The 17273-nt window shown below is 42.9% G+C and overlaps 1 protein-coding gene across 2 annotated transcripts; it reads left to right on the top strand.

The window, feature by feature from the left end:
• Window positions 1-207: 207 nt before the first annotated feature.
• On the top strand, window positions 208-16615 carry LOC115127264 (serine protease FAM111A-like). Of its 2 annotated transcripts, XM_065013817.1 has the most exons (5): window positions 208-405; window positions 636-739; window positions 7887-7987; window positions 8076-8144; window positions 12860-16615. In XM_065013817.1, exons 3-5 carry the CDS (start codon window positions 7940-7942, stop codon window positions 14909-14911), a joined length of 2169 nt encoding a protein of 722 aa, XP_064869889.1. In that variant the 5' UTR covers window positions 208-405; window positions 636-739; window positions 7887-7939; the 3' UTR covers window positions 14912-16615. The 2 variants fall into 2 exon arrangements, with proteins under 2 accessions (XP_064869889.1, XP_064869888.1); XM_065013816.1 differs by lacking the exons at window positions 208-405; window positions 636-739 and adding an exon at window positions 12496-12565 and having other exon boundaries at window positions 7967-7987.
• Window positions 16616-17273: the final 658 nt, after the last annotated feature.

Here is a 17273-nt window from a genome sequence, read left to right as displayed (position 1 = left end):
TGAGCTCTTTTACCTGGCTGAGTTCCAGCTGTTGGATACAACCGACATTTTGAAGATTTTGTGATTTAAAAAAAATATATATAAACAATATTTGATACACATTATTGTATTTTTTTGGTCTGCGGAAAATGTGTAAAAAGTCGCTCCGTGGTGAGTCTTGAACAGGGCGATTTGATCAACCAATCGTGGTCCGTTGTGGTGTGCATCCCGATACTTCCTCCATGCCGAGACTATTTAAACCACTGCCCGCGAAAAAATACACGAATGATCGTCTTTCTGACGCCTTCTTAGAGGGTCTGCTGGTTTTATTTAATGTTATTCTGCCCAGGTCATCAACACAGCGTTTGATAATAGTTTATTCTGCTCACAGTTCGCGGGGACTGTCGTTTTGGAAGAACTATCCGCGTAAGTATCCCGCTGTTATGATCTCTGAGTAATACGGGTTTGTTTTTCGGTCAAGACTGTCGTGACATGCGTAAATCCAGATATATGAATTATCAATAAAGAAAGCTATATGTTTATACATGAATACATCGTCCAAGTATACATAGAGTTAGTATAAAGATGGCAGTTCTTTATTGAGCACCTTTTCATCGCAGCTGATCTGTCTCAAATGTTATCGCGCCATTTTCTAGGTCAATCAGGTGGCTGATATCCTGTTTTCTTCTCACGGTGACGGACAACTTCATGGACATTTAGATTTTGGTATCCTAAAACATATGATACGATTTTGAATCAGGTAAGACATGTATTAATGTTGATTCATGGAAACCATAGTTTAATCAAATGTTCAAGAAAAATGTTCCGGACTGCAACCTACCTTTTTATTATTTTTTTAAAGGTCGTTTTCTCAAATAATTTTGAGGTGCAGTTCGAATCAGAGTTCGACTCTTTGCTACATTCTAGTGTGCACACCAGTCCAAATGAACCGAATAGTCCGAACTAAGGGGGTCGACGCACCAGAGTTCAGAAAACCGCACCAAACCAATATGAGAGTAAGAGTCAAGAAGGAAACCACTTTCACTTTCACCACTTTCATGAATCATAATATTTTTTATTTAACTAGGCAAGTCAGTTAAGAATAAATTATTATTTACAATGACGGCCTACACCAGTCTAACCCGGACGATGCTGGGCCAATTGTGCACCGCCCCATGGGACTCCAAATCACGGCCGGTTGTGGGGGGGGTACATTGCATGGAGGGTGCTATCAAACTCGAAATACTTAAAAAGAATAAGTCACTATTAATTGGAGAATAAAGTCCAAATAAAATTTAGTTAAAGTCGCAATAATTCGAGAATAAACTAGAAATATTTTCAGAATTTTTTTTTTTAATAAAATTGAGAATAAAGTAGAAATAATATTTAGAGAATAAAGAACATTTTATCAAACATTTTGGAGGGAGAAAGCTACAGCAGGATATTTTTCTCAGCCATAATCACATGACTACTGGGATCAGCATGTTACGGAATACATATTAGGAACTCATTCCATAACTGACTAGGGGAGGGTTTAGGAGGAGTGGTGATACTTGACTAGGGGAGGGTTTAGGAGGAGGGGTGATACTTGACTAGGGGAGGGTTTAGGAGGAGTGGTGATACTTGACTAGGGGAGGAGGAGTGGTGATACTTGACTAGGGGAGGGTTTAGGAGGAGTGGTGATACTTGACTAGGGGAGGGTTTAGGAGGAGGGGTGATACTTGACTAGGGGAGGGTTTAGGAGGAGGGGTGATACTTGACTAGTGCAGGTTTGATACTTGACTAGGGAAGGGGTAAGGTCTGAGGAGGGATGATGACGTTCCTAAAATGTATTCCATACATAACAGTGACTTTCACATTGCAGCAAGGCCAAAATGCTACTTCCTCTGAAAAGAGACAATCTGCGGCACAACCTCTTCAAGGTCCTAATAATTATGATAATATGGTTATTATGTGCTAAAAGAGCAAGGATTTCCTTCTTACTAAAGCCAATTCTAAATTATAGTTTCACCAGGTCACCAGCATTTCAACAGAGTGGCACAGCAACAGGGAGCCAGGGAGGCATGTAATTAATCAAATACCCCTACTTTAATCTTGAAATATAACTGCAACTTTATTTTCGAAATTGACTATTTTTTAAAATAAAATATAGACTTTATTCTTGAAGTATTTTGACTTTATTCTCAAAATTAAATTTAGACTATTCTCTAAATAATGCCACTTTATTTTTAAAAAATCAGATTTTGAAATATTATTGACTTTTTTTTTTTTAAGGTCAACTTTAGGCACAAAAAAACGGTCCAACTCTGCCTCTTTCTCAATGTCATTCTGGTCATGCGCACAGCAACCAAGGTAGCTAGTTTGTTAGCTAAGCTAGCCACTGTAGCTAGTTTGTTAGCTAAGCTAGCCACTGTAGCTAGCCAGTAACTCGTCCAGCACAGGATGTTGGTGGCACCTTAATTTGGGAGGACAGGCTCGTGGTATTGGCTGGAGCGGAATAGGTGGAATAGTATTAATGATTTCCATGGTTTCCTATGTGTTTGATGCCATTCCATTCGCTTCTGATTCTGTGTCAAAGACCTGACTGAGTCCAGCACCACACGGTATGGCCCGTTATATTGTTGTTCAAGGTGTTTCAACACTTTTGCAAGGCACTGTATTTGGTTAGTATCACATTTAATTTATCTCATGCTTTGTAAACAACAGATTTAGACTAACAGTGAAATGCTGACTGAAGGGTCCTTGGTAAACAACAGGTGTAGACTAACAGTGAAATGCTGACTGAAGGGTCCTTGGTAAACAACAGGTGTGGACTAACAGTGAAATGCTGACTGAAGGGTCCTTGGTAAACAACAGGTGTAGACTAACAGTGAAATGCTGACTGAAGGGTCCTTGGTAAACAACAGGTGTAGACTAACAGTGAAATGCTGACTGATGGGTCCTTGGTAAACAACAGGTGTAGACTAACAGTGAAATGCTGACTGAAGGGTCCTTGGTAAACAACAGGTGTAGACTAACAGTGAAATGCTGACTGATGGGTCCTTGGTAAACAACAGGTGTAGACTAACAGTGAAATGCTGACTGAAGGGTCCTTGGTAAACAACAGATTTAGACTAACAGTAAAATGCTGACTGATGGGTCCTTGGTAAACAACAGGTGTAGACTAACAGTGAAATGCTGACTGATGGGTCCTTGGTAAACAACAGGTGTAGACTAACAGTGAAATGCTGACTGAAGGGTCCTTGGTAAACAACAGGTGTAGACTAACAGTGAAATGCTGACTGAAGGGTCCTTGGTAAACAACAGGTGTAGACTAACAGTGAAATGCTGACTGAAGGGTCCTTGGTAAACAACAGGTGTAGACTAACAGTGAAATGCTGACTGAAGGGTCCTTGGTAAACAACAGGGTAGACTAACAGTGAAATGCTGACTGAAGGGTCCTTGGTAAACAACAGGTGTAGACTAACAGTGAAATGCTTACTAACGGGTCCTTGGTAAACAACAGGTGTAGACTAACAGTGAAATGCTGACTGAAGGGTCCTTGGTAAACAACAGGTGTAGACTAACAGTGAAATGCTGACTGAAGGGTCCTTGGTAAACAACAGGTGTAGACTAACAGTGAAATGCTGACTGAAATGGTAAAAACAGGTGTAGACTAACAGTGAAATGCTGACTGATGGGTCCTTGGTAAACAACAGGTGTAGACTAACAGTGAAATGCTGACTGAAGGGTCCTTGGTAAACAACAGATTTAGACTAACAGTGAAATGACTGACTGACAGGGTCCTTGGGTCCTTAAACAACAGGTGTAGACTAACAGTGAAATGCTGACTGAAGGGTCCTGGTAAACAACAGGTGTAGACTAACAGTGAAATGCTGACTGAAGGGTCCTTGGTAAACAACAGGTGTAGACTAACAGTGAAATGCTGACTGAAGGGTCCTTGGTAAACAACAGGTGTAGACTAACAGTGAAATGCTGACTGAAGGGTCCTTGGTAAACAACAGGTGTAGACTAACAGTGAAATGCTGACTGAAGGGTCCTTAACAGTGAAAACAACAGGTGTAGTAAACAACAGTGTAGACTAATGCTGACTGAAGGGTCCTTGGTAAACAACAGGTGTAGACTAACAGTGAAATGCTGACTGAAGGGTCCTTGGTAAACAACAGGTGTAGACTAACAGTGAAATGCTGACTGAAGGGTCCTTGGTAAACAACAGGTGTAGACTAACAGTGAAATGCTGACTAACGGGTCCTTGTAAACAACAGGTGTAGACTAACAGTGAAATGCTGACTGAAGGGTCCTTGGTAAACAACAGGTGTAGACTAACAGTGAAATGCTGACTGAAGGGTCCTTGGTAAACAACAGGTGTAGACTAACAGTGAAATGCTTACTAACGGGTCCTTGGTAAACAACAGGTGTAGACTAACAGTGAAATGCTTACTAAGGGTCCTAACAGGTGTAGACTAACAGTGAAATGCTGACTAACGGGTCCTTGGTAAAAACAGGTGTAGACTAACAGGTGCTGAGACTAACAGGTGTAGACTAACAGTGAAAATAAACAACAGGTGTAGACTAACAGTGAAATGCTGACCTTGGTAAACAACAGGTGTAGACTAACAGTGAAATGCTAACAGTGAAATGCTGACTGAAGGGTCTTGTAAACAACAGGTTAGACTAACAGTGAAATGCTTGGTAAACAACAGGTGTAGACTAACAGTGAAATGCTTACTAACGGGTCCTTGGTAAACAACAGGTGTAGACTAACAGTGAAATGCTGACTGAAGGGTCCTTGGTAAACAACAGGTGTAGACTAACAGTGAAATGCTGACTGAAGGGTCCTTGGTAAACAACAGGTGTAGACTAACAGTGAAATGCTGACTGAAGGGTCCTTGGTAAACAACAGGTGTAGACTAACAGTGAAATGCTTACTAACGGGTCCTTGGTAAACAACAGGTGTAGACTAACAGTGAAATGCTGACTGAAGGGTCCTTGGTAAACAACAGGTGTAGACTAACAGTGAAATGCTGACTGAAGGGTCCTTGGTAAACAACAGGTGTAGACTAACAGTGAAATGCTGACTGAAGGGTCCTTGGTAAACAACAGGTGTAGACTAACAGTGAAATGCTTGGTAAACAACAGGTGTAGACTAACAGTGAAATGCTTACTAACGGGTCCTTGGTAAACAACAGGTGTAGACTAACAGTGAAATGCTGACTGAAGGGTCCTTGGTAAACAACAGGTGTAGACTAACAGTGAAATGCTGACTGAAGGGTCCTTGGTAAACAACAGGTGTAGACTAACAGTGAAATGCTGACTGAAGGGTCCTTGGTAAACAACAGGTGTAGACTAACAGTGAAATGCTTACTAACGGGTCCTTGGTAAACAACAGGTGTAGACTAACAGTGAAATGCTGACTGAAGGGTCCTTGGTAAACAACAGGTGTAGACTAACAGTGAAAATGTCCTTGTAAACAACACTAACAGGGTCCTTGGTAAACAACAGTGTAGACTAACAGTAGATGGGTCCTTGGTAAACAACAGGTGTAGACTAACAGTGAAATGCTACTAACGGGTCCTAAACAACAGGTGTAGACTAACCTGACTGAAGGGTAAACAACAGGTGTAGACTAACAGTGAAATGCTCCTTGGTAAACAACAGGTGTAGACTAACAGTGAAATGCTGACTGAAGGGTGCTGTAGAAACAACAGGTGTAGACTAACAGTGAAATGCTGACTGAAGGGTCCTTGGTAAACAACAGGTGTAGACTAACAGTGAAATGCTTGGTAAACAACAGGTGTAGACTAACAGTGAAATGCTGACTGAAGGGTCCTTGGTAAACAACAGGTGTAGACTAACAGTGAAATGCTTGGTAAACAACTAACAGTGGTCCTTGGTAAACAACAGGTGTAGACTAACAGTGAAATGCTGACTGAAGGGTCCTTGGTAAACAACAGGTGTAGACTAACAGTGAAATGCTGACTGAAGGGTCCTTGGTAAACAACAGGTGTAGACTAACAGTGAAATGCTGACTGAAGGGTCCTTGGTAAACAACAGGTGTAGACTAACAGTGAAATGCTTACTAACGGGTCCTTGGTAAACAACAGGTGTAGACTAACAGTGAAATGCTGACTGAAGGGTCCTTGGTAAACAACAGGTGTAGACTAACAGTGAAATGCTGACTGAAGGGTCCTTGGTAAACAACAGGTGTAGACTAACAGTGAAATGCTGACTGATGGGTCCTTGGTAAACAACAGGTGTAGACTAACAGTGAAATGCTGACTGAAGGGTCCTTGGTAAACAACAGGTGTAGACTAACAGTGAAATGCTGACTGAAGGGTCCTTGGTAAACAACAGGTGTAGACTAACAGTGAAATGCTGACTGAAGGGTCCTTGGTAAACAACAGGTGTAGACTAACAGTGAAATGCTGACTGAACTTGGTAAACAACAGACTAACAGTGAAATGCTGACTGAAGGGTCCTTGGTAAACAACAGGTGTAGACTAACAGTGAAATGCTGACTGAAGGGTCCTTGGTAAACAACAGGTGTAGACTAACAGTGAAATGCTGACTGAAGGGTCCTTGGTAAACAACAGGTGTAGACTAACAGTGAAATGCTGACTGAAGGGTCCTTGGTAAACAACAGGTGTAGACTAACAGTGAAATGCTTACTAACGGGTCCTTGGTAAACAACAGGTGTAGACTAACAGTGAAATGCTTACTAACGGGTCCTTGGTGTAGACTAACAGTGAAATGCTTACTAACGGGTCCTTGGTAAACAACAGGTGTAGACTAACAGTGAAATGTGTAAACAACAGGTGTAGACTAACAGTGAAATGCTTACTAACGGGTCCTTGGTAAACAACAGGTGTAGACTAACAGTGAAATGCTTACTAACGGGTCCTTGGTAAACAACAGGTGTAGACTAACAGTGAAATGCTTACTAACGGGTCCTTGGTAAACAACAGGTGTAGACTAACAGTGAAATGCTTACTAACGGGTCCTTGGTAAACAACAGGTGTAGACTAACAGTGAAATGCTGACTGAAGGGTCCTTGGTAAACTAACAGTGAAATGCTTACAGGTGTAGACTAACAGTGAAATGAAGGGTCCTTGGTAAACAACAGGTGTAGACTAACAGTGAAATGCTTACTAACGGGTCCTTGGTAAACAACAGGTGCTTACTAACGGGTCCTTGGTAAACAACAGGTGTAGACTAACAGTGAAATGCTGACTGAAGGGTCCTTGGTAAACAACAGGTGTAGACTAACAGTGAAATGCTTACTAACGGGTCCTTGGTAAACAACAGGTGCTGAGAACTTGGTAAACAACAGTGTAAATAACAGTTACTAACGGGGGTCCAGGTGCTTACTAACGGGTAAACAACAGGTGTAGACTAACAGTGAAAATGCTTACTAACGGGTCCTTGGTAAACAACAGGTGTAGACTAACAGTGAAATGCTTGAAGGGTCCTTGTAAACAAGGGTCCAGTGAAATGCTGTGAAAACAACAGGTGTAGACTAACAGTGAAATGCTGACTGAAGGGTCCTTCCCAACGATGCACAGAGAAATAATAACACAATAAATAAATCCACAATGAGGTACGATAACTTGTCTATATACATGCGGTACCAGTACTGAGTCCATGTGCATGGGTACGAGGTAATTGAGGTAGATATGTGCATATAGGTAGGGATAAAGTGACTAGACAACAGTATAGATAGATAATAAACATTGTATAATAAACATATTCTTTCATTATTGGTCTTAAATGTTTTTAAAACCATTTTTTTTCATAAATAACTTATCGCCTTTTCTTGTCATAATATCATTTTAATCAATGGCCAATTTTATCTTATTATTCAACTAATGATATTACAATGTGTTGAAATGCAGGCTTATATTTTGAAGGTTTTCTCATTACCATACGAAAGTGTACTGTGCTGTTGCCTGTACACAAGACCATGGGAGATAGAGCGAAGAAACAACAGAAACTGGACCCATTTTTGAAGGTATTTTGAAAGGAGTTCTACCAGCATTCTACAACTTGAGTCACTGCCAGAACCTACAAAATGTGATGGTGTTTTTTCTAAATTACAGAAGATTACTAGTCCAAGTAACACTTCAAACAACCAACAATCTGACCAATCTCCAGGAGCTGATGCCAAGGTGACATACACACACACACACACTCTGTCATGTTACTTTTAATCTTAGTTTTATTTTATTAGTGTGACTTGCTTCAGCAGTTACACTTTAAATATTGTACAACTTATTTCTGACTCTTTATTCTTTGGAATGCTATATTTTGTACACTGTTTAAGCTAGATACGTGATTCAAACTTAAAAGGTGTGCAGACCATTCTGGAATTAATGTGCTTGCATACATTTTTTCGATATCATTTATACTTTTTTAAACTATTGAGCTTTTGTCCTCCCTCCATCCACATTTTAAATGATTTATTTCAACATTCTAAAGCTCCTCGATGAAATCTGTTAGCAGTCGATGTTACTCTTTAATAACACAGACCCCCAAAGAAAATCAGGGGGAGGAAAATAGGTTTTATTCAAAGAGAACAAATGATGTGGAAAGGTAGATGCTAGATGTTCATTCTCCGCTTGTCCTCAGTGATTTTCTCCTCAGTGATTCACAGAACAAAACTCCATAGTACAGGTCGGTGATTCTGTAATGGGTGCGTGCTGGTGGCAGGGAAATCAGGCGCAGGAGAGTGAACTTGGTATAAACGGAGCAGTTTAATGAATAATTTTTTTTTTTAACTCAGAAAACCACAATATACAAAATATTAATAAGAGGTTGAAAATCCCATCGCACACCAGAACATGACTACACCAACACATACAACGAACAATCACCGACAAGGACATGAGGGGAAACAGAGGGTTAAATACACAACATGGAATTGATGAGATTGGAACCAGGTGTGAAGGAAGACAAGACAAAACCAATGGAAAATGAAAAATGGATCAGCGATGGCTAGAAGGCCGGTGACGTCGACCGCCGAACACCACCTGAACAAGGAGAGGGACCAACTTCGGCGGAAGTCGTGACAGGGACAGGATGTACTTTATAACCCAGCCCTAGCCTGTGGTTGACCAACTAGAATTTCTTGCAATAAAACTGGACCAAATAACAAGTATCCTATTTCAGGTTCAATGTATAAACAATTTGGACCAATGAGAACTTGACATGTAGCTATGAGTCCAGGACTGATATTCCTAAACAGATGTTGAACTGAAAACCAACTATTTCCATTGATAATTCCCTATTGATCGTTAGTACTCTCTTGACCTTTGGTCCTCCTGACCTTTATTCCACTTGTCCTCTGCGTTGTGTATTTATCTTGAAAATATTCTCACAAATCCAATATTCTATTTACTGTAGACACTGACTTTGGACACAAATGAGCTATTTTGACCTGCTTTCCACAACAAGTTAGATTAAAACTCTGAGCGTATGAATCTTTGTCTGTTTCTCTGCAAATCTGAGGGTGTGGGCACACCGATCAGAGTGCTGAATTTGCCATCATGATGAAAGAGCCTGCGTGCTGGCTGCTCTGATGAACTCATTCATTACTTAAGAACTACAGAGCTATCATGTGTTATTTGCATATGAAAATGTCATGGGATGCATTTGCTCCATTGTGAACATGTTTGTTAGTGGCTCAGTCTTTTGAGGGTATTCACAAATGAAGGAGTGTGCCTTCAATAAGTATCCTCATCCAAGCTCCATCAACCCTGCTGGTTTACCAACATCGAATGCAGCCTAACAGATGCTGCTGTGGGAATCTACCACTCTCTTGTTAGTAACCCATTGTTTCCTCATCTCTCTCAGAACCAAGTCTTTAACGACTAAACAGAACATTGTGGTGCTCTGGACCCTTGTGCTTAGGACCCTGAAATGCTGATGCTGCTTTAAGTAGGGGGTCCTACCACTTTACTAAACAGAACATTGTGGTGCTCTGGACCCTTGTGCTAGGACCCTGAAATGCTGATGCTGCTTTAAGTAGGGGGTCCTACCACTTTACTAAACAGAACATTGTGGTGCTCTGGCCTTGTGCTAGGACCCTGAAATGCTGATGCTGCTTTAAGTAGGGGGTCCTACCACTTTACTAAACAGAACATTGTGGTGCTCTGGCCTTGTGCTAGGACCCTGAAATGCTGATGCTGCTTTAAGTAGGGGGTCCTACCACTTTACTAAACAGAACATTGTGGTGCTCTGGCCTTGTGCTAGGACCCTGAAATGCTGATGCTGCTTTAAGTAGGGGGTCCTACCACTTTACTAAACAGAACATTGTGGTGCTCTGGCCTTGTGCTAGGACCCTGAAATGCTGATGCTGCTTTAAGTAACCAAATTTCAACCACAGGATTATGTCATCATGGTAACCAAATTTCAACAGACAAAAAAATCAAATATGTTGAGATTATACCTACGGAGGGACGGCTTCTATGGAGGAACTTGAAAATCTTTGAACTTCCAAGTTGGTTTAACGTTGAACTCGAGCAAAGTTCGCTAACTAGCTAAAAAGCTTACGTGTGCAGAGCAGCACTAGAATGAAAAACACATCTTACCTTATTGTAGTTAATAAATCCAATGTGAAACATGAAAACTATAGTCTCCTTAACTAATATTGAAAAAGTCAATTCATTCTTCTCTAAGTAAACATCTCTCCCTAATTTCTGAATGACGCTTGTAACGTGGTCTGTAGGCTACAATAGCCTATACTTCACAGGGGGAGGGGCCAATAGCCTATACTTCAGGGGGAGGGGCTCCAGTAGCCTATACTTCAGAGGGGAGGGGCTCCAATAGCCTATACTTCAGAGGGGAGGGGCTCCAGTAGCCTATACTTCAGAGGGGGAGGGGCTCCAGTAGCCTATACTTCAGAGGAGGGGCTCCAGTAGCCTATACTTCAGAGGGGAGGGGCTCCAGTAGCCTATACTTCAGAGGGGAGGGGCTCCAGTAGCCTATACTTCACAGGGGAGGGGCTCCAGTAGCCAATACTTCACAGGGGAGGGGCTCCAGTAGCCTATACTTCACAGGGGAGGGGCTCCAGTAGCCTATACTTCAGAGGGGAGGGGCTACAATAGCCTATACTTCAGAGGGGAGGGGCTCCAGTAGCCTATACTTCACAGGGGAGGGGCTCCAGTAGCCTATACTTCACAGGGGAGGGGCTACAATAGCCTATACTTCAGAGGAGGGGCTCCAGTAGCCTATACTTCAGAGGGGAGGGCTCCAGTAGCCTATACTTCAGAGGGGAGGGGCTCCAGTAGCCTATACTTCACAGGGGAGGGGCTCCAGTAGCCAATACTTCAGAGGGGAGGGGCTCCAATAGCCTATGCTTCAGAGGGGAGGGGCTCCAATAGCCTATACTTCAGAGGGGAGGGGCTCCAATAGCCTATACTTCACAGGGGGAGGGGCTCCAGTAGCCTATACTTCAGAGGGGGAGGGGCTCCAGTAGCCTATACTTCACAGGGGGAGGGGCTCCAGTAGCCAATACTTCAGAGGGGGAGGGGCTCCAATAGCCTATGCTTCAGAGGGGGAGGGGCTCCAGTAGCCTATGCTTCAGAGGGGGAGGGGCTACTACTACGTTGGTCCTGGTCAGTCCCTGGATGGGAGACCAGATGCTGCTGGAAGTGGTGTTGGAGGGCCAGTAGGAGGCACTCTTTCCTCTGGTCTAAAAAAGATCCCAATGCCTCAGGTTAGTGATTGGGGTCACTGCCCTGTGTAGGGTGCCGTCTTTTGGATGGGACGTTAAACGGGTGTCCTGACTCTCTGAGGTCATTAAAGATCCCATGGCACTTATCATTAGAGTAGGGGTGTTAACCCCGGTGTCCTGGCTAAATTCCCAATCTGGCCCTCATACCATCACGGTCACCTAATCATCCCCAGTTTACAATTGGCTCATTCATCCCCCTCCTCTCCCCTGTAACTGTTCCCCAGGTCGTTGCTGCAAATGAGAACGTGTTCTCAGTCAACTTACCTGGTAAAATAACGGATAAATAAAAAATACTACTACAACTATAAACTTCTACCAATACGACTACCACTACTACTACTATCACCACCATACCTCGGGCGGCAGGGTAGCCTAGTGGTTAGAGAGTTGGACTAGTAACCGAAAGGTTGCAAGTTCAAATCCCCGAGCTGACAAGGTACAAATCTGTTGTTCTGCCCCTGAACAGGCAGTTAACCCACTGTTCCCAGGCCGTCATTGTAAATAAGAATGTGTTCTTAACTGACTTGCCTAGTAAAATAAAGGTAAATAAATTTTAAAAATTCACCACTACTACAGTCACTAAAGGCTACTTTCCCTCTAGTATTTATAATACAGTCACTACTATACTAGCCCCAATTCTTCAACATTAGCCTCTAACAATTTATTCTTCAGAAATTATTCCACTAACGTACAAAGACAGCTGGACAGCTGAAGCACAATTTGTTTGGATGAAAAATGACCCTTTTCTTGTAATTGTAGCTGATGTTGTAACTCATCCATTACAGACTCATCAGGGTAAATCCTCGGGGCAACCAGCCAGGAACATCTAGCCAATCTCAGGATCCTCATATCAAGGTTAGACATGCATTCATCTGCCTGTATTTGCTTTAGTTGATCATGCTTGTCCAATGTATTTATCTGTTCATTAATAATAGTAAATTACGAGTTATTTTTAATATAGTCTTCTATTTTACAAGCTGATGTAGCGGAGGTGAGGCGGAGTCACTCTCTTCCTGCGTCTTAAAATCGTTGTCACTCTCGGACCAAGGGGGAATTTCCTCTTGGCCTAATGGTTGACATTGGTTACCTGAGAGGGAGACTGTGGTTCTAATCCCCTGAGCCTTAACACTTACATCTCTTCTGTCACAGAAAGAAGCACACAATGAAAGCCATTCCTTCCGATACCGCTTTGGATACCAACAACGCAGAGTTACATGCCATACTCATGGAACGGTCCTGGATGCACTGCGAACAAGCCCGGAGTTCAAGAATATGACAAAGACCAGACAGGGGATGGAAATAGTCATCCAAAGAGAGAAAGAACCACGGGCAGCTGTCAGTACACATTTCCCCTGTCATTTAATTGATAACGATGAGCTAGTGACAGTCAGCTTCATCCGAGTTCTAAACGGTGGTTCTTCAGATACCCGGGGCCTTTACAAACAGAGTAACCCCCCAAAAATACAACCTGACAAGTTGATGACTTTCTGTGTTGAAACTGAGGGTGGACAAAATATTAAAACTAAAGTCATGAAAAACACAGAGCTAAAGAAGAAAGTGAAGTATGTTTGTGTGTACGGATACAAAGGGGAAAAGGTGAAGCAAGCCTTGAGGAGAGATGGGCGATTTGATAAAACAGTCTTGAAAACACGCTGTGTTCTTTCTGAGCCAGAGACCGGTGTCGACACAGAGATGTCCCAGCCAGTTGATGGTCTTGATGGGAAAAGTCGTAAAGGTGAAATGTTGATTGTGAAGGTGAAACGTATCGGTCGTGTATCTCAGCCACAGCCAGATAGTCTTGAGGACTGGGACAACACGCCAACTGAAGAGCTGTCCGTCCCCTCTGGTGTAACATCGGAAGCAGCTCTCTCTCCTCAGAATCCTACCACAACAGTTAAAACACAGTTGCAGTCAAAAGAGGCAGGAAGAGATGGTAGTTCTCTGGTAGTGAAGCAAAAACGGCAAGAGATTCCAAACTCTAAAGAGATCCTAAACATCCTGCGTTCCCAATATGCAGGTTTGGTAGATCACTTGAAAGAGAGAGAGAATTTGAAAAAGCCTTCAGACGTGCAACAATTCTTGAGAGTAGAGTTTGGAAAGAAAACACAGAGCTTCCAAGAGGTGAAGAAAGTGAAGAGACTAATGGAGCTGAGTGCTTCTGTTTGTCAGGTGAGAATTGAAGGGACACCAGTAGGAACTGGCTTCCTTCTGTTTGAAAAGTTCATCCTTACAAACGCCCATGTTGTCCATCAAATCTATGAGCCGATAACTAACCAGCTGCAACAATCAGTAACAGTCACGTTTGACTTTGAAGACCTGGATGAGAGAACGCAGCAGATATCAGTGCAAAGTGAGGTTGTAGCCTATGGAAAAGTTGATTCGGGTTGTGTTGACTTTGCTCTGCTGGAGCTTAGCTCAGATCCTGACATCACCTTGCCTTCAAGCTTGCTTGACACATTCAGCTTTCCGTCTCTAGAGGGTGGAATCTGCATCGTCGGCCACCCCGAGTGCGGGGTGAAAAAGACAGACCCCTGCTTTATCATTCAACATGGAGATCGTAAACAAGCTGTAGAAAAACATGTAAGAGAAAATGAGGAATTCTTACATGTCATAAACAACAGATATTTTGAGGAGAAATGGGACATCGAAACACGTCTACCGAGGGACACAGAAAGGATCACCTATGACACCTGTTTCTTCCACGGTGCCTCTGGCTCTCCAGTCTTCAATGAGTACTGCCAGCTGATCGCTATGCATACAGCAGGCTACTCCTACCAGGGTAAAAGAGGGAAAACCCAGAGTGTCATAGAGTATGCCATTCCCCTGTCAGGCATACTTGAGGAGGTCATCATTCAAGCGGTTCGTAGGAAAAGGGTTGATGTGCTACAGGAATTCCTGAGCCAGAGGAGTATGAAATTAGACGTAGTGATGGAAAGAGTCAAGGCACAGTCTGATAATGCCAGTCTGGTCAAGGCATTTCAGGAGAAGCTGCCGGTCAACAGTAACTCTTCGGCTACAGATCAGGGAGAGCAGAGAACCTTCCACCAGTTCCTCTTTGATAAAGCCACAGGGGTCAACGCCACAGGGGTCGACGTCACAGGGGTTGACGCCACAGGGGTCGACGTTACAGGGGTCGACGCCACAGGGGTCGAAGCCACAGGGGTCGAAGCCATGGAGGTGGATGATATCTATGACAATTGAAAAAAATGCCCAGTTGTCATATTTAAGTAAAAGTATAGATACCTTAATAGAAAGTTACTCAAGTAAAAGTGAATGTCACCCAGGAAAATAGTACTGAAGTCTAAAAAGATTTGATTCTAAATATACTTTAGTATCAAAAGTAAAAGTGTAAATCATTTCAAATTTCTTACGTTAAGCAAAGCAGACGGCACCATTTTCTTGTTTTGAAAATGTATGGATAGCCAGGGGCACACTCCAACACTCAGACAACATTTACAAACGATGCATTTGTGTTTAGTGAGTCCCCCAGATCAGAGGCAGTAGGGATGACCAGGGATGTTCTCTGTTTAGTGAGTCCTCCAGATCAGAGGCAGTAGGGATGACCAGGGATGTTCTCTGTTTAGTGAGTCCTCCAGATCAGAGGCAGTAGGGGTGACCAGGGATGTTCTCTGTTTAGTGAGTCCTCCAGATCAGAGGCAGTAGGGATGACCAGGGATGTTCTCTGTTTAGTGAGTCCTCCAGATCAGAGGCTAGTAGGGATGACCAGGGATGTTCTCTGTTTAGTGAGTCCTCCAAATCAGAGGCTAAAAGGGATGGCCAGGGATGTTCTCTGTTTAGTGAGTCCTCCAGATCAGAGGCTAAAAGGGATGGCCAGGGATGTTCTCTGTTTAGTGAGTCCTCCAGATCAGAGGCAGTAGGGATGACCAGGGATGTTCTCTGTTTAGTGAGTCCTCCAGATCAGAGGCAGTAGGGATGGCCAGGGATGTTCTCTGTTTAGTGAGTCCTCCAGATCAGAGGCAGTAGGGATGACCAGGGATGTTCTCTGTTTAGTGAGTCCTCCAGATCAGAGGTAGTAGGGATGACCAGGGATGTTCTCTGTTTAGTGAGTCTGCCAGATCAGAGGCAGTAGGGATGACCAGGGATGTTCTCTGTTTAGTGAGTCCTCCAGATCAGAGGCAGTAGGGATGACCAGGGGTGTTCTCTGTTTAGTGAGTCCTCCAGATCAGAGGCAGTAGGGACGACCAGGGATGTTCTCTGTTTAGTGAGTCCTCCAGATCAGAGGCTAGTAGGGATGACCAGGGATGTTCTCTGTTTAGTGAGTCTGCCAGATCAGAGGCTAGTAGGGATGACCAGGGATGTTCTCTGTTTAGTGAGTCCTCCAGATCAGAGGCAGTAGGGATGACCAGGGATGTTCTCTGTTTAGTGAGTCCTCCAGATCAGAGGCAGTAGGGATGACCAGGGATGTTCTCTGTTTAGTGAGTCCTCCAGATCAGAGGCAGTAGGGATGACCAGGGCTGTTCTCTGTTTAGTGAGTCTGCCAGATCAGATCAGAGACCGTAGGGATGACCAGGGATGTTCTCTGTTTAGTGAGTCCTCCAGATCAGAGGCAGTAGGGATGACCAGGGCTGTTCTCTGTTTAGTGAGTCTGCCAGATCAGAGGCAGTAGGGATGACCAGGGATGTTTTCCTGAATTTGACTATTTCCTGTCAAAATGTAATGAGTACTTTTGTGTGTATGGAGTAAAAAGTACATAGTTTTCTTTAGGAATATAGTGAAGTAAAATTCAAAGTTGTCAAAAATATAAACAGTAAAGTACAGTACAGGTATCCCATAAAACAACTTAAGTAGTATTTTAAAGTATTTTTTACTAAAGTACTTTACACCACTGATGATTAATGAAAGTAGTGACGTGTATATTATTAAAATCCATACTTTTAATCTAAACTATCATTTGTTTTCATATATTAATTAGTTTATATTTCATGATTACATTCCTCAATACAGACCTGTTCTGAGGTCAGGTCATTCCCCAATACAGATTGACAGGTCATGATTACATTCCTCAATACAGACCTGTTCTGAGGTAGGTCATGATTACATTCCCCAATACAGACCTGTTCTGAGGTAGGTCATGATTACATTCCCCAATACAGACCTGTTCTGAGGCAGGTCATGATTACATTCCCCAATACAGACCTGTTCTCAGGCAGGTCATGATTACATTCCCCAATACAGACCTGTTCTCAGGCAGGTCATGATTACATTCCTCAATACAGACCTGTTCTCAGGTAGGTCATGATTACATTCCTCAATACAGACCTGTTCTCAGGCAGGTCATGATAACATTCCTCAATACAGACCTGTTCTGAGGCAGGTCATGATTACATTCCTCAATACAGACCTGTTCTCAGGTAGGTCATGATTACATTCCTCAATACAGACCTGTTCTGAGGCAGGTCATGATTACATTCCTCAATACAGACCTGTTCTCAGGCAGGTCATGATTACATTCCTCAATACAGACCTGTTCTCAGGCAGGTCATGATTACATTCCTCAATACAGACCTGTTCTCAGGCAGGTCATGATTAGACCTGTTTCAGG

This window comes from Oncorhynchus nerka, linkage group LG9b (genome assembly GCF_034236695.1).
Source record: "Oncorhynchus nerka isolate Pitt River linkage group LG9b, Oner_Uvic_2.0, whole genome shotgun sequence".
Taxonomy (NCBI): domain Eukaryota; kingdom Metazoa; phylum Chordata; class Actinopteri; order Salmoniformes; family Salmonidae; genus Oncorhynchus; species Oncorhynchus nerka.
This window is presented reverse-complemented; position numbering and strand designations above follow the sequence as displayed.